At 42.1% G+C, this 17,605-nt stretch overlaps 1 protein-coding gene across 1 annotated transcript in view; it reads left to right on the forward strand.

Annotated features, from left to right (window-relative positions):
• The first annotated feature begins 200 nt into the window (after positions 1–200).
• TUBD1 (tubulin delta 1) overlaps positions 201–17,605 on the forward strand; it is a 26,145-nt gene continuing 8,740 nt past the window's right edge. Inside the window, exons 1-5 of the mRNA XM_080827473.1 lie at positions 201–407; positions 4,611–4,758; positions 5,762–5,978; positions 7,302–7,533; positions 14,443–14,607. Of these exons, the coding sequence (XP_080683599.1) occupies positions 236–407; positions 4,611–4,758; positions 5,762–5,978; positions 7,302–7,533; positions 14,443–14,607 (934 nt within the window). The 5' untranslated portion in view covers positions 201–235. The remainder of the gene's footprint in view (positions 408–4,610; positions 4,759–5,761; positions 5,979–7,301; positions 7,534–14,442; positions 14,608–17,605) is intronic.

Here is a 17,605-nt window from a genome sequence, read left to right on the forward strand (position 1 = left end):
CAAAACCATGTAGAGAAAGAAAACAACTTCCTTGAATGATTAGTTCCTTAGACAACATAACTATTTCATCTATAACACCATATGTATGGCATTTTTAAGTTATATTTTTATCAATGTACATATGATATTTTATTTGTTCCTTGTTTATCAGTACTGTAGTGGTTCTCAAAGCCTATATTCTTCTATTACAGGTTGCTCACTTTTTTGAGGGAATAGGCCTAGTTTGCTTCTCAGCATGTCAGTAGTAACAGTGCAACTTGGTCAGTGTGGTAATCAGATTGGTTTTGAAGTATTTGATGCTCTATATACTGACTCACACTGTCCCCAGGGACTCTGCTCTAAAAGAGAGAATGAGGCATATCAAGCATCTTGCAAAGAAAGATTCTTCAGTGAGGAGGAAGATGGAGGTATGTGTGATGCATCTTATTCCTCTCCCTTACTCTGACATCTCTTCAAGGCCACGTCCTTCACATGGTGCCTGAACCCCAGCTCTTCCCGTTTTTCTAGGGAATGACTTTGCTCACAGCCCTTTGTTTCTGTGTTAACAACCTTTGCCTCTCTAGTGGCAACTTCCGCTCAGCACATGAGCATGCCCAGATCTCACCAACCTACCAAAAAATGTATGACTAACTTCTTTTCTTTTTTCTCTTGTTTTGTTTTGATTTGTTCTGTTTTGTTTTTTAAAGACTTATTCCCTGGGGCACCTGGGTGGCTCAGTGGGTTGTGTCTGCCTTTGACTCAGCTCATGATCCCAGAGTCCTGGGATCAAGCCCTACATCCGACTCCCAGGTTAACAGGGAACCTGCTTCTCCCTCCTCTCTGCCTGCCACTCCCCCTGCTTGTGCTCTCTCTCTCTCTCTGTCAAATAAATAAAATCTTTAAGAAAAAAATTTTATTCCATTTTGCGTATACACACTGTGGGGTGGTACATGGTGCAAGGATTTGGAATAAGCTTTGCAATTTTTTTTAAGTAAACTCTACCCCCAATGTGCTCGAACTCACAACCCCAAGATCAAGAGTTACATGCTCTACCAACTGAGCCTGCCAGGCACCGCAAGCTTTTCTTTTCCTTCTTATCTCTTTACCTTCTCCTCTAAGATTCTCAAAGGAGAACCCTCTTTACCCAACTACAGTCCTGCTTTAGCCCTACACCACCACTGAAGTCCTCAAAGAAAAGTTCCTAGGGGACTAGGGGTTGGGGTAACTGGGTGATGAACATTAAGGAGAGCATGTGGTGTAATGAGCACTGGGTATTATATAAGACTGATGAATCACAGACCTATACCTCTGAAACAAATAGTACATTATATGTTAATTTTTAAAAAAAAGTTCCTAGTGGGGAACCTGGTGGCTCAGTTGGTTAAGTGTCCAACTCTTGATTTCAGCTCAGGTCATGATCTCAGGATTATGAGATCAGGCCCTGCATCGGGCTCCGTGCTGGGTGTGGAGCAAGTTTAATATTCTCTCTCTCCCTCTCCCTCTGCCTTTCCCCACCGCTCTTTAAAAAAAAAAGTTCCTAGTAATCTCCTAATTACTAGGTTGTTGTGACTGTTTCTCTTTTCTCAATTCATTCCTGGATTTTATAACATTAACTATAAAACTTCCTCCTTGAGGGGCGCCTGGGTGGCTCAGTGGGTTGAGCCGCTGCCTTCGGCTCGGGTCATGGTCTCAGGGTCCTGGGATCGAGTCCCATATCGGGCTCTCTGCTCAGCGGGAAGCCTGCTTCCCTCCCTCTCTCTCTTTGCCTGCCTCTCTGCTTACTTGTGATCTCTCTCTGTCAAATAAATAAAATAAATCTTTAAAAAAAAAAAAAAAAAGGAAAAAAAAAAAAAAAAACTTCCTCCTTGAGGGGTGCCTGGGTGGCTCAGTGGGTTAAGCCTCTGCCTTCAGCTCAGGTCATGATCTCAGGGTCTTGGGATCGAGCCCTGAATCCAGGCTCTCTGCTCAACAGGGAGACTGCTTCTCCCTCCCTCTCTGCCTGCCTCTCTGCCTACTTGTGATCTCTCTCTCTCTGTCAAATAAATAAATTAAATATTTAAAAAAGAAACAACAAAAACTCCCTCCTTGAAACTCCTCCTTAGTCTCTGAACTTTTCTTCTCCACTGGTTGCATCTCAGGCTATCTCTCCTCACTGGTATAATCCTCTCTGGTATAGTTCTCTCTGGCTAATTTCAGTTACTCTTGTAATTTGCCACTTCTTTGACACTAGTGATTCTCAAATCTGCAGCCTCTTTTCCAAGCTGCAGACTGATTAGTGGACATCTCCACCTGCATCCTCATGTGTACCTCAAACTCAACATCTTCATACCTGTCAAATAAATAAATAAAATCTTTAAAAAAAAAAAAAAAGAACTTGGACTCTTTCTGCCCACATACCATCAAACATAATGATCTGCTTACTTTATCTCCTACATATCTCTTCTCCCCTTTCTATTTTCACTGCCATTGGCTTAGTTCTGGCTCTTGTCCTCTCTCACTTGGATTATTTCAAGACATTCCTTCTATTTCCCTGCCTTAACTCTTGTGTCTGTCATATCTCTCTTCCCCACTGCTGTATTTAACAAGTCTTCTGATGGGGCACCTGGCTGGCTCAGTTGGTAGAGCTTGTGACTCTTGATAACAGGGTCGTGAGTTCAAGCCCCACACTGGGTGTAGAGATTACTTAAAAACTAAATTAGAAGCTCAGTCATTTAGCATCTGCCTTCAGCTCAGGTCATGATCCCAGGATCCTGGGATGGAGCCCCGCATCAAGCTCCCTGCTTGGTGGGAAGCCTATTTCTCTCTCCCCCAATCCCCCCTGCTGGTGTTTCCTCTCTTGCCGTCTCTCTCTCTGTCAAATAAATGAATAAAGTCTTTTAAAATTTAATTAATTAATTAATTAATTAATTAATTAAAGGGATGCTTGGGTAACACAGTTAAGCATCTGCCTTTGGCATCGGGTCATGATCCCAGGGTCCTGGGATCGAGTTCTGCATCAGGCTCCTTTCTCACTGGGGAACCTGCTGCTCCTTCTGCCTGCTCTGCCTGGTGCTCCCCCTCTTGTGCTCTTGCTTTCTCTCTCTCTCTCTGACAAATAAATAAATAAAATCTTTAAAAAATTAATTAAAAATAAGATTAAAAGTCATATGACAATTCCTCACTTGCTTGAACATTTGTAGTTTCACATTATTTTAAAGATAAATTTTTAAGCTTTTTAGCACTGCATACCAGGACTTCCAAGATTTGAGCCCTGCCTCCTTTGCATCCCCATTCATCAGTCCCTCTACTCCCTCCCTTTCTGTCTTCTGTTTCAACAATCCTGAGCCGCTTTCTGTGCCCATGCTATTTTATACATCTGAATGTGCTATTCTGTTAATGTGGATGCATTGTGGGTCATATCACATCACACTGAGATTAAGTTTTATCTCTTCCACCAGTCCTTTTAGGGCTAGATTGATGTTGTCTTCATCTCTGTGTTCCCAGCACAGTACATGGCACATTGTAAGCTCTTAACAGATGTTTGTAGACCTGACCCAGTGATCATTTTAGCCTACACTGATTCATTCTACTTAGTAGAATGCTAGGCATTATGAACCATCTGCATATACCTGCATATATCCACTTTAATTTCCTTTTCTGGGAAAGGTTTATTTATTTGACAGAGAGAGAGATCACGAGTAAGTAGAGAGGCAGGCAGAGAGAGAGGGGGAAGCAGGCTCCCTGCTGAGCAGAGAGCCCAATGTGGGGCTCGATCCCAGGACCCTGGGATCATGACCTGAGCCGAAGGCAGAGGCTTTAACCCACTGAGCCACCCAGGCACCCCGATTTGTGTTTTTCTGATAATTAGCGATGTTGAATACCTTTTCATGTACCTGTTGACCATCAGTGGGTTGTCTTCGGAAAATATATCTATTCAGATACTTTGCCCATTTTTCAGTCAGATTCTTTTCTGTTGAGTTGTAGGAATCCTTATATATTTTGGATATTAACCCCTTATCACAAGTATTTCCTTGGTGGTAATTTTCTCAACTTCGTGAAATTTTAATGAAAGCTTTTTTTTTTTTTTTTAAATCTAAGTTTTTTTCTTTTTTTTTTTTTTTGAAGATTTTATTTATTTATTTGACAGACAGAGATCACAAGTAGGCAGAGAGGCAGGCAGAGAGAGAGGAGGAAGCAGGCTCCCTGCTGAGCAGAGAGCCCGATGCGGGGCTCGATCCCAGGACCCTGGGATCATGACCTGAGCCGAAGGCAGAGGCTTTAACCCACTGAGCCACCCAGGCGCCCCAAAAGCTTTTTTTTTTTTTAAGATTTTATTTATTTATTTGACAGAGAAATCACAAGTAGGCAGAGAGGCAGTCAGAAAGAGAGAGGAAAGCAGGCTCCCTGCTGATCAGAGCCCGATGCAGGACTCGATCCCAGGACCCTGAGATCATGACCTGAGCCGAAGGCAGAGGCTTTAACCCACTGAGCCACCCAGGTGCCCCTGCTCACCTTAATTTCTAAGCAGTACAATAGATCTTTCTATCCTTAATCTTTGGATTTTTTTTTTTTGGACCTAGAAATTTGTGCTCTGAAATAACCCGAATAAGATATATGAAATATTTTTCTTTTGGTCTTTTTCCTCTCTCTAGTTCCAATTGCCCGGGCCATACTTGTTGATATGGAACCTAAAGTTACCAATCAGACACTATCAAAGGCTGCCCAGACTGGCCGATGGAAATATGGCCAGCATTCGTGCTTCTGTCAAAAACAAGGTTCTGGAAACAACTGGGCATATGGGTAAGAGTAATTCCTCATGATTTTTGGTTCAGATACAGCTACCCGGACAGCATAGTTACTGCTGCACAGTTGATATATCAAGCACATAATCCTGAAATTGCTATTTTAAAATTTAGAGTGTGACTTCACCTAGAAGAAACTCTTCATTCTATCTCATGGGTGTCTCTGCTTCTGGTCCAGGTAATGATAAAACCAAACCTCTCTTCCTACAGGGTTTTCTACCTCTTCACTGTCATCCCACCAACTAATGTATTATCAAAACAATATCTTTATCTGGCAGGTATTCCAGCTAATGGGGAACACAATAAGGCAGTAGTATGTCTTGGGGTTCTTTGGAAAATTCCGATGCATGGGTCTTACTTCCAGAAATTCTGATTTAATTGATTTTTATTTATTTTATTTTTTTCAAGATTTTATTTATTTTTTTGACAGAGAGAGATCACAAGTAGGCAGAGAGAGAGAGGGAGAGGAGGAAGCAGGCTCCCTGCCGAGCAGAGAACCTGATGCGGGACTCGATCCCAGAACTCTGAGATCATGACCTGAGCTGAAGGCAGAGGCTTAACCCACTGAGCCACCCAGGCGCCCTGATTTAATTGATTTATGATGAAGTCTGGATGTTGGAATTTTTTTAAAGCTTCCCTCTGTGATTCTAATATGCAGCAAAGTTTGAGAACTACTGCTTTAGGAGTATTATTATAAATATTGAATATTATTTTGTACCATAAACTTACAGAAATACCTGGTAACTGAAGTCTTCAGCTACAGGAATGGCCTATAAAAGAGAATTTTCTGTACCCAGTAAATTCACTGTCCCTGCAGGGCTATTCACGTGTTCAATATATTTAACATTTAAATTTTATCAATTAGGGCACCCATACCTTTCATGAGAGCTAGTTCACACCCATGTGTTTAAAAAACCTTCTGTATTGTATATATTCCTCTCTGCATTGCCTCTTTCTGAGTAAATTGAAAGGTGTTGTATTTGTTTCTTTGTGTTGCATAGTTACTCTGTTCATGGACCCAGGCATGAAGAATCTATAATGAACCTAATCCAGAAGGAAGTGGAGAAATGTGACTGTTTGAGTGGTTTTTTCATCATAATGAGTATGGCTGGGGGCACAGGATCAGGGCTAGGAGCCTTTGTTACACAGAATTTACAAGATCAGTACTCAAACTCTTTGAAAATGAATCACATTATATGGCCTTATGGAACTGGTGAGGTATGAACATATTGAAAAATTTTATATTTGGGGGGCATCTGTCTGACTTAGTTGGAAAAGCATGTGACTCTTGATCTTAGGGTTGTGAGTTTGAGCCCCACATGGGGTGTAGAGATTACTTAAATGAAACTTACCAAAAAAAAAAGAAAAAGAAAATTTTGTATTTTGTATTCTTTGCAGTGAGATAAATATAGGTAAAATATTGATCTCACCCTTTCTTTGGAAATACCAAGTTACCACATCAGGAGTCATTCATTATATTATATCGTACTTTTGTAAGCAATTCATTTAACTTTGCTTAAACTTTTCCAAACGAATGAGGTGTCCTTGTTTTTAAAAATTCCAAAGGAGGGGCGCCTGGGTGGCTCAGTTGGTTAAGTGACCACTTTGAGCTCAGGTCATGATCCTGGAGTCCTGGGATGGAGCCCCACATCAGGCTCCCTGCTGAGCAGGGAGTCTGTTTCTCCCTCTGACCTTCCCCCTGTCATGCTCCCTCTCACTCATTCTCCCTCTCTGAAATAAATAAATAAATAAATAAATAAATAAATAAATAAAATTTTAAAAAAAAATCCAAAGGAGATAATTGTGCATCTTCTCTCAGAAACCCATTCCTGGGTTTGTCCCTGTGGCTACAGTATGTAAAGGAGGGACCTTGACCTCATGTTGGGGTTCATCATGCCATTGCCAACCTTCAAAGACTTTTCCTTTCTTTCTTTTTTTTTTTTTTAAGATTTTATTTATTTATTTGACAGACAGAGATCACAAGTAGGCAGAGAAGCAGGCAGTGAGAGAGGAAGAAGCAGGCTCCCTGCTGAGCAGAAAGCCCGATGTGGGGCTCGATCCCAGGACCCTGGGATAGTGACCTGAGCCGAAGGCAGAGGCTTTAACCCACTGAGCCACGCAGGCGCCCCTCCTTTCTTTCCATTGAGAGGAATTTTCTATATAGGTCAATTTCCTGTTGATCAACCTTGTTGGAGAAATGATAAAATAGGAGTCAAGTCACTGTAGGAAACATAGGAAGAAAGTGTGATAGTAATAGTAATAGTCACTGTTTTTTGAGCCCTTACAAACAGTAGGACACTGCTCTAAGTGCTTTACTTGCATTCTGTCATTAATCCTTACAACTCTAGGAGCTGGTATAATTATGATCCCTGCTGTACAAATGAGAAAACTGAGGCATGGAGATATCACATAACTTGTCCAAGATCATATAGCTAGAAAGTGACAGAGCTGGGATTTGAACCCAGGCAGGACACCCTTCTAGTCTACCCTCTTAACAGCTCTTTTCTCTTCCTTTCTTTTTTTCTGCCTTTTTCTCTCCAGGTTATTGTCCAGAACTACAACTCCATTTTGACTCTTTCTCACTTGTACCGATCTTCAGATGCCCTCCTTGTTCATGAAAATGATGCTGTTCATAAGATCTGTGCAAAACTGATGAACATCAAGCAGATCTCCTTTAGTGATATAAACCAAGTCCTTGCACATCAGTTGGGAAGCGTGTTCCAGCCTACGTATTCTGTGGAAGGCTCATGTCACTACAGAAGAAATCCATTAGGTATTTGTCCTCTTGTATGTAACTTGTAGGAAAGTCTTATGTTCTGAAAGCCTCACAGTTATTCCCCACTAGCTCCTCCTCTCTGAGGATACACTCAGGTTTCCCTCCTCTCAAAAACCTTCCTAAAGAGCTACTTCACTCTCCAACTGTCTTTTTTTTTTTTCACTTTTTAAAAAAGATTTTATTTATTTATTTGACAGATAGAGATCACAAGTAGGCAGAGAGGCAGGCAGAGAGAGAGAGGAGGAAGCAGGCTCCCTGCCCAGCAGAGAGCCCCGTGCGGGGCTCAATCCCAGGTCCCTGGGATCATGACCTGAGCCAAAGGCAGAGGCTTTAACCCACTGAGCCACCCAGGCGCCCCGCTCTCCAACTGTCTTAGGAGGTTTTGAGAAGTTACTAAATTTCTGAAGAGTGGTGCTATCACTGACTCCATTCTTCAGGATCCTTTCTCCTCTTCTTTTTTTATAGAAACTTTGACATATAATTCACATACCATATAATTCACTCACTTAAAGTGTACAGTTCCATTTTTAGCATATTCATCATTCTCATCACCCCATAAAGAAATTCATCATTCTTTTTTCAGCTGGTCAAGTGATGCCTTATCAATTCATATCATCTAGATGCAAATAACTCCATAATCTATACCCTCCTCAGTCCTAATCTCCTTCTAGTCACCTACCCCACTTTTCTTAATTACCTTCTGCTTCTTTAAATTTAGATTGTTCTGAATGGATTCATCTTTTTTTCCTGCCATCTCTCCCCAGGTCCCTCTTCCTCAATTTCTATCACCTGGATTTCTTTCACTGTCCTCATATCTCATCAGGATGTTCAGACCTGTTGGTGCCGTCTCTGCCATCTGCCTGCATTCTTCCCCTCCTTTCCTGTCTGACATTGGCTCAGGGTATCCATATCTCTTATCTAATACTGCATACTCTCCTTGAATGCAAAGTAAACTAGTCTCTTTCTACTTCTTCTCTCTCTCTCTCACACACAAAAAACAGAGCTTATATCAAATTGATGTTCCTGTCTTAAGGTGGTCCTAACCCTGCATTCCTTTCTGTTGCCTGCGTCTTCCCCCTGCAGTCCATCTTGCACACTGACTGCAAAAGAGCGGCCCCCATGCACAGATCTAATTCTTGTACTCTCCTGTTCAAACTGTGGCCACATTTGTCAGAATTCCTTAGCCTGGACTCCACATTATGCCCTAAACCCTAACTTCCTATCTTCATTACCTCCTGCCTCCTCTGCATGGACCCCCACCTACTTTTCATCCTGTCTCCATTGTCTTTCTTCAGTCTGGTAATTTCCAGCCCTGATCCCTTTGCTCAGTGTTCCTTCTCAGTAATTGCTTCCTCCTTCCCTTCTTCACCTGTCTTGATACCTTAACTCATCCTTCAGTCACCAGTTCAAGTGATAATTTTTCTATAAAGCTTTCCTGCTGAGGCCTTTACCTAATGTAACCCTCTTTCCTTTGAATTTTAAGGCATTCTCTCCTTTATGTCACTTAATGTTTCTTACCTTTATTATTTCTTTAAGTGTGTTTGCTTACCTTTAAAAGTAACAGGGGTGCCTGGGTGGCTCAGTCGGTTGAGCATCTGCCTTCAGCTGGGGTCATGATCCAGGGTCCTGGGATCAAGCCCTGCATCGGGCTCTCTGCTCAGCGGGGAGTCTGCTTCTCCCTCTCCCTCTGCTGCTCTTCCTGCTCATGATGTCCCTGTTTGTGCTCTCTCGCTCATGCTCTCTCTCTCAAATGAATGGATAAAATCTTTAAAAAAATAATTAAAAAATAAAAATTTAAAAAATAAAAGTAACACACACACACACACACACATATTCAAAGAATGCAAAAGAATATGCAATCAAAAGTAGGTGTCCTCACCCTTTCCCACATGATACCATTGTAACTAACACCATGCATTTCCTTAGAGAGGGATTTCTGTCATGTGCGTATTATGTAATCCCACTCATTTGCAGCTTCCTTGGAGACCTGTATCTTGTTAATATCTGTGCATGTCATGGTACTTAACCATATTGCACATCTGTTCACTCAACCAATATTTATTGACTTCCTGCTATGTGTCAGTCGCTATGCTAAATGTCAGGGATCCAGCGGGAGCCCATGCAGACGTTGTGTTCCCTGTGAAGTGGGAAGGAGAGACATTAAACAAATAAATTACATCAAGAACATATAATTAAAAACTGAGTTAAGTGTTCTGAAGGAACATAGTACAAGAGAATGTGTCACGAAGGAATCAGACTTAGACTGCAGGGGCAGAGAAGGCTGCCCTGAGAAAATAACACCTGAGCCAAGAGCTGGATAAGGACTCAGAAGTGACTTAGGGAGGGAGGAGAGAGTAGCGTATGCAGAGGGAACAGCACATGAAAAGGCCTTGCAGCAGGAGGAAGCCTGGCACATCAAACAAATCCAGTGGCACTGGAGTGCAGGGAATGGTGTAGGGCATGGCTGAAATCTGAAGCTAACATGGTAAGCAGGGGCAGGCCTTGCAGGTCCTCGTAAGCCATTTGGAAGCCTTTCTCATCACCCAAAGAAAAGGGGAAGCTGCCAAACAATTTTAAGCAGGTTGGTGACATAGTCACTTTTATTATTGAAAAATTCGCTGGACTGCCTGTGGATAACTAATTGGTGGTTGAGTCTGCAGGCTAGTCTAGTCATTCCTCACTGGACCTCACTGAGGAAATAAAGGCATTTAGTCACACAGGAGCTCTCTCAACTACCCCACTATGTCTGCAAACCTTACTGTGCTCTCTGGGCTCACCTTTGCACTTCACCCGGTGTCACAGAAGTGTCCTGCTCCTATCAAAGGCCAGTCTCTCACTTGGCTTCTGGGTCCCATTCCCTCTCTTTTTTCAGGAGCTTAATTCCTCACTCATCTCTTGTTCTCCATGCCTCTTTCCTAGATAGCTGCCATTATAACAACTCTCTGGCATCTCTCACACTGAAAATACCCTCCTTTGACCTCACCTCTAGTTATTGAACCTATTTCTCTGTTATTCTTTAGAACAACACAAGGGCATTATGACTTGTGTCTGCCCTTGTTGTCCTCTTCTCCTCCTCATCTCTTTACTCTTCAGCCCACTCTGCTCTAGTTTCTCCCTCACTGCTTTTCTGAAGTTGCTTTTTACAAGTCACAGGCATGTCCACATTGCCAAATTCAGTGGACACTTTGCTGTCCTTGTTTCCATCAACCTGTCAGTAGAATTTAGCATGGCTGACCTTTGGTCTTCCAAATCTTCTCTTTGTCTTTTGTGACAGCCCTCTCCTGATTTTCCTTCTATCTCAATGATCACTCCTTTTATTCCTTTCTTTTCTCCTCTTTCGTCTCATCTTCCTTTTCCCAAGCTCTAAATGCTGGTCTTGGACTCTCTCCCTGATAACTGGCCCATTTCCATGGCTCTAAATGCCATTTGTATCCTCCAGCCTGCTGGTTTATCTCCAACTCCTACCAGTTCTAAGAGAACTGGTTTCTATATCCTGCAGCCTTCCTGTATGGACATCCCAAACATAATGTATCTGAAACAGCTTTCTCCCATAAGCTTGTTTCTTTCTCACTCCCTCAGTTGCTCAATTTTAAAGTCTTAGGTCAGGGCTCCAGGGAGCCTACAAAAAAAAAAAAAGATTCTAAAGTCTTAGGTCCGGTTTTCTTATAGCAGAGTCTACCAGTGCCTCAGTTGTATGTGATCCATCCTTCTGTCTTCCGTGTTCCCTTCTCCTGCCGTTCTGCCTGTTCACGAGCACAGCCTCGGGGGCCTCACTGCACATCATAGCCCAGCTCATTCTCAGGGGGTCTGTTCTTGCTGTCCTCATCAACTTCCTGCTCCCTCTACCAGGAATATCCTCCTGGCCATTTCCCATTCATCTTCCCAGTCTCAGGTCACAGTTACCCCTTAAAGTGGCCTTCCATGGGGGCACCTGGGTGGCTCAGATGGTTAGGCATCTGCCTTCAGCTCAGGTCATGATCTCCAGGTCCTGGGAGTGAGCCCCACATTGGGTCTCTGCTCAGCAGGGAGCCTGCTTCTCCCTCTCTCTGCCTCTCCCCTTGCTTGTGTGTTCTTTCTGTCTCTCTCTCTCTCAAATGAATAAATCAAATCTTAAAAAAAAAAGTCTACCATCAACAGAGTTATCACCACCAAGTAACAGAGACCTTATCTGACCCTCATCATGCTGAGGGAAACCTTTAAAGATTTATATATATATAGATTTATATATATAGATTTATATATATATAGATATCTATATATCTATATATATATATATAGCTTTCCATGATGGTCGTATTTGAGGAATGAGTGTCTGTAATATCACTCCATTTGTTCCCTTCTCAGCATTTATTACTCTCTGACGTTGTTTTTGTTCATCTATTACCATTCTTATTCTTTGTTTCTAACCACTAGAATAGAGGCTTTGTGAAGGCAAGGCCCTGTCTACCTTGCTCACCACCATGTCCCCCGTCCTCAGAAAAGAGCCTCTCATATAACAGGCCCTTGCCAAAAGGGCCTAAACAAATGGAGCTAATAAGGTTGGATTTGAGAACAATTGGGGATGGGGTAAAGTGTACATGACTAGGTGATGGTTTGGATCTAGAAAATGACAGGGAGGTACAGAGCAGAATTTGTGGGGCCCCGGTTTGCATAACAGTGTAGATTGTAGTGCTGTTCACTAGAGCTGGGGACACTGAAAAAGGATGTGGTTTTTGGGGCACAGGGTGGTACAGGGCAGGGAAAGAGGTGGGTCCTAGACGTGTTGAGTGTGAGGTGCCTTTGCCATATCATAATGGAAATGTCCTGTGAGGAGTTGGCTGAAGGCTGGTCTTCAAGCTTTGCCAATGCACAGTCTTTCCTTAGGTATAGCAGCCAGACTGAACTCTGACTTTACTTGTCTAAAAGGTTAAATCCCATTAGATCCTGTTACTCTCCTACTCCAAACCTTCAGGAGGTTTCCTATCTCACCCAGCGTTAAAGCCAGAGTCCTTGGAATCACATGTAAGGCTTTGCTCTGTCTGGCTTCCCACTGCTTTGTCGATCTTATATCCTGCTGCTCACTCTCTTCCGGGTGCGTTGGCCACCATGCCCCTTCTCAGGTATGTCTGCTGTGCTCTAGAGTCTCTGCATGAGATGACCTTGGATATCCACATGGCTCCACTCAGGTGTTTGAGGGGATGGCACCTTTACAACAAAGCATCAGCATTAGTGGGCAGCAGTGTTCAGCATCTAAATTCTGAGGGTGAGATGGGCTGATTTGCTTTATTTTTTTTTAAAGATTTTATTTATTTATTTGACAGAAAGAGACACAGTGAGAGAGGGAACACAAGCAGAGGGAGTGGGAGAGGGAGAAGCAGGCTTCTCACCGAGCAGGGAGCCCGATACGGGGCTCAATCCCAAGACCCTGGGATCATGACCTGAACCGAAGGCAGACACTTAACAACTGAGCCACCCAGGCACCCCAGGGTGACTCGCTTTAGCTGTGCTCTGACAGGCACAGAGAATATGAGGAGTGAGGCTGATCCAAGACTGGATTTTCACTAGAAAGATCTGAAGAAGAGACAAGAGCAAGTAGCCTGATTCAGGAGAGGAGTGAAGAAAGAGGAAGACTAATAGACTGAGAAGTCAGGCAGTCCTTGAATTAGTTTGTCTTAGCCCATTTAGGTTGCTATATCAAAAGTGCTGTATATTAGGTGACTTATAAACAACATAAATTTATTTCTTGTGGTTCTGGAGGCTGGGAAGTCCAAGATCAAGACACCAGTAGTAGTGTCTGGTAAGGGCCTGGTTCCTAGTTCTCAGATGGCCATCTTCTCATTGTGTCCTCACACGGCAGACAGGGCTAGAGAGCTCAGGAGGACCCTTTCTATAAGGGCACTAATCCCTTTCATAAGGGCTCCATCCTTACCATACGATCACCTCAGGGGTTAAGAGTTCAGTGTAGGAATTTGAGGGGGGACAAACCTTCAGTTCATAATAGGGTCTCAGCAAGGTCCCAGAATGGTTAAAATGAGAGTGGGTGAACAAGAAGGCTGGGGGAAAAGGTGGATTGTGATAATTAATAATTTATGTGTTAGTGCTCAGGTTATGTCTGTTGGCTGTTACTTCTTTATTTGTGCTGTGCAACAGAATTCAGCTCTAGGTATTTTGCAGAAAAGGACTCTTAGGTTTAGAGAAAACTCCATTAGGCATGAGACCAGTTTGTGCAGCATTTTGTAGATGCTGGCGTCAAAATCTGTTCTTTCCCTGAGGATATAGAATATGAGTTTGTACTGCTATAAAATTTATATTTCATGTTTTTGTAGTAATATATTTTTCTCTTTCCTCTAGTTTTTTCTACAAATATATAAAACAGCTCTGAATGCAAAACAAATTAGCCTTTCTCCATAATCCTGTGTCATTACAAATATAAGTTTCTAAAGACAGGCATATTCCTGTCTTCAGGAATCCCTAATCTTCTCTTTTTTTTCCTAGTAGAGTTTGATTTAAAAGGTTCTGATTATCATTTAAGTAGATAAAATAAATAAGAGATCTAGGAAAATTTCTAAAGGAATATTTAGTGAATATAGAATGATGATAAAAGCATAGTAGCTCTCATGCTTACTTTATTTTCCTGAGGTGTAGCTAAATTTTTCATTCATGTTTCCAGTTTCTTAGCTTCTAAATTCTTGTTTCCTTTTTGGCAAAGTGTCTCTTCTCACTCATGCTAAAATAGGTGCCAAAATATGTGATCTAAAATAGACATTGTCTCTGAAATTTTATTTATGTTTTTAAACTTAAGCAATTCTGGTCCTGGAGGAGAAAACATGTTTGGCCCTCCAAACCATCAAGCCACAGTTGTGTATGGGCCAATGCAAACATTATGGAATTTAAAGGTTTAGTTCAGATTTTTTTTTTTCTTTACAGGAGACTTAATGGAGAATTTGGTTCCCCATCCTGAATTCAAGATGCTGGGTATTCGTAACATTCCTCAAATGTCTGAGAACTCACTGGCATACAGCACCTTTACTTGGGCCAGCCTCCTCAAACATCTAAGACAGATGCTCATTTCTAATTCAAAAATGGAAGAAGGTAAAGGATATTTTAAAAATATGTAGGCCACAAGCTGGGGAAAGTGCCTGTACTGGAATTCTCAATATAAACTTCCTTGGCCAGTTGAAATAATGGTGCCTTCTTCTGGTCAGGGAGGCTCCTACAGACACTCACCAGGACATCCCAGGAGGGTTTCTTAATCACTTCACAGTTTCATTTACCGAAAATGAAAAAAAATTCAGAGGAGCATTTTTTTTTTAAGGTTATTCATTTATTTTTAGTAATCTCTACACCCAACGTGGGGCTCAAATTCCCTAACCTGAGATCAGGAATCCCATGCCAGCTGCCCCTGTTTTATTTTTATCGAAGTGATAAATGAACATAGTTTTTTGTTTTTTTGTTTTTTTCAAAGATTTTATTTATTTATTTGACAGACAGAGATCACAAGTAGGCAGAGAGGCAGGCAGAGAGAGAGGAGGAAGCAGGCTCCCTGCTGAGCAGAGAGCCCGACTCGGGGCCCGATCCCAGGACCCTGGGATCATGACCTGAGCCAAAGGCAGAGGCTCAACCCACTGAGCCACCCAGGTGCTCCCTGAACATAGTGTTTAAAAAATCAAATGGTCAAGACTCATCTAAGTGTATACTTATATCTGTACATTGCATTGTATATAAATTATATCTCAGTTTTTAAAAAAAAACCAATTGTCCAATATGAATTTACAATGAGGAAAAGAGCAGATCCTTGTCCTACACATCCCCACTGCCTTGATGAAACTGTCAATGTTTTTAGCTGGTTTTTTTCTGGAATTCCCCTCCATATTTCTAAGTATCTTGCTTATACTGTTACTTATTTTATTTTCCAGGTTTAGATATTGTCAATTGTTTTCCTAATGTGAAATTGAGAATTGAATCTACTTATACTTCCTCTGTATACACACACACACACACACACACACACACACACTCTTTCTCTCTCCTCCCCCCCCTCCCTCCCTCTTCCCTTTATGGTTATAACATACTTTTGAATTAGATTTGTTTTTAATGTTTGTACTACCTTTGATAGGTAAATATTTTTTATAGTTGAGCCATGTGCTGTATACATAGAGTAAATTTTATTTCATGTAATTTTTTTCTTCAGTTAATTTTTTAATTTTCTTTCTTCAGTTAATTTTTTTCTTCCTCTGGTTAATAATTATACTTATTTGGGGGCACTTGTCTGGCTCAGTCAGTAGAGCCTGCGACTCAGGTTCGAACCTCACATTGGGTGTAGAGATTACTTTACAAAAATTATACTTATTTGCTCAGTATTCTGTGTGCCTGTCACACATCTGTCCCTAAATTTTTCCCATAAAAATGAATCCCTTCTCAACATGTTCAAACCCATCAGGTAGTCTTTTACTTTCATTATCTGTTTGGAAATGTCCCTTTTGGAGACCTCCTCCTCTTGTTGCTGCCCTGGTTACTCTCCAGGCTTGATGAGCAGCCAGCACCAACACCAACATCTCTGCCTCATTCTATATTCTATCTGATTTCCTAGATTCCATATCTGCCTTTTGTTTTGTTTTGTTTTGTTTATTCTCTCATATTGATAGGACACACTCTCCAGGAGCTTCCTAAGAAAAAGTACAGGGAAGGTTAAAAAAAAAAAAATTAAAGCTATAAATGTCATTGTTCTGCCTTTACATTTGATTGATGATTTGCTCAGGTATAAGATCTGAGGGTGGGGAGTCATGTTTGCTCAGAATTTTGAAGGCATTGTTCTGTTATCTTCCAGCTTCAGTGGTTGCCGTGAGGTCCCACATCAATCTGATTCCTAATCTGTTTTGTTCTCTCTTGAATCTTTTGGGATTTCCTCTTTGTCTGTAGCATTCTGGAATTCCATAGTGTGGATCTTCCATTGATCTCTGTAGGATGTAAGCTTTAGAAGGGCAGAGATTTCTGTTTTGTTTACTGCTGTATCTTCCAAGCCTGGAATGCAGGGCACTGCATGTAGTTTGGTGGAGGCTGGAGCCTCGCTGGTTTAGCCTTTCCTGAGCAGATGGCTTCTAGGATGAAGGCGGGGGGGGGGGGGGGGGGGGGGGCCGGGGGGGCGCGCGCACGCCCTCTGCTGCCAGGAGTGAGGAAGTGTCTTGGCCTCTCCACTTCGCATGAAGTTTTTGTTGTTGTTGTTGTTGTTGTTTAAAGATTTTATTTATTTATTTGTCAGAGAGAGAGAGGGAGAGTGAGTGAACGAGCATAGGCAGAGGCAGAGGGAAAAGCAGGCTCCCTGCCAAGCAAGGAGCCCGATGTGGGACTCGATCCCAGGACGCTGGGATCATGACCTGAGCCAAAGGCAGCTGCTTAACAAACTGAGCCACCCAGGCGTCCCTTGCATGAAGATTTTTAACTAATCCTCTTGTTTCCCCCTTTTAGAAGGGCCTGGCCCGCTGCCAGGACCTTCACTGGGGGCAGAAATGTCAGCTTTCCCTGGTTGCTAAGTCAGCCACCACTGGCTCATTTGCTTGTCAGCTTCCAAAATGTTGTTCCCATTATCTTCTCTTCCATTCCCTGTTTTCTTGTTTATGCCTTTTAAAAATACCCCTGTCTTAGGGCACGTGGCTGGCTCAGTGGGTTAAAGCCTCTGCCAGCAGCTCAGGTCATGATCCCAGGGTCCTGGGATCAAGCCCCGAATCGAATCTCGAATCGGGCTCTCTGCTCAGCAGGGAGCCTGCTTCCCTTCCTCTCTCTGCCTGTCTCTCTGCCTACTTGTGATCTCTGTCTGTCAAATAAATAAATAAAAATCTTTCTAAATAAATAAAAAAATAAAAAATAAAAATACCCCTGTCTTGTTAGTGAAACTTTGAGAGAGAGTTACAGTGGACTGGTATGATCAGTCTGTCATGTTTAACTGGAAATCACTATTGTTAGTGAGTATTTGAGCAGCACATATTTTATCACAAATAACAATGAGTTGGGTTTCAATACTATGAAAGTGGATGGATTTCCTCAACATTATGTACTAGTGATACCTTATGGATTTTAGATCATAGTGCCTGAG

The sequence above is a fragment of the Martes martes genome (assembly GCF_963455335.1).
Source record: "Martes martes genome assembly, chromosome: 16".
NCBI lineage: Eukaryota > Metazoa > Chordata > Mammalia > Carnivora > Mustelidae > Martes > Martes martes.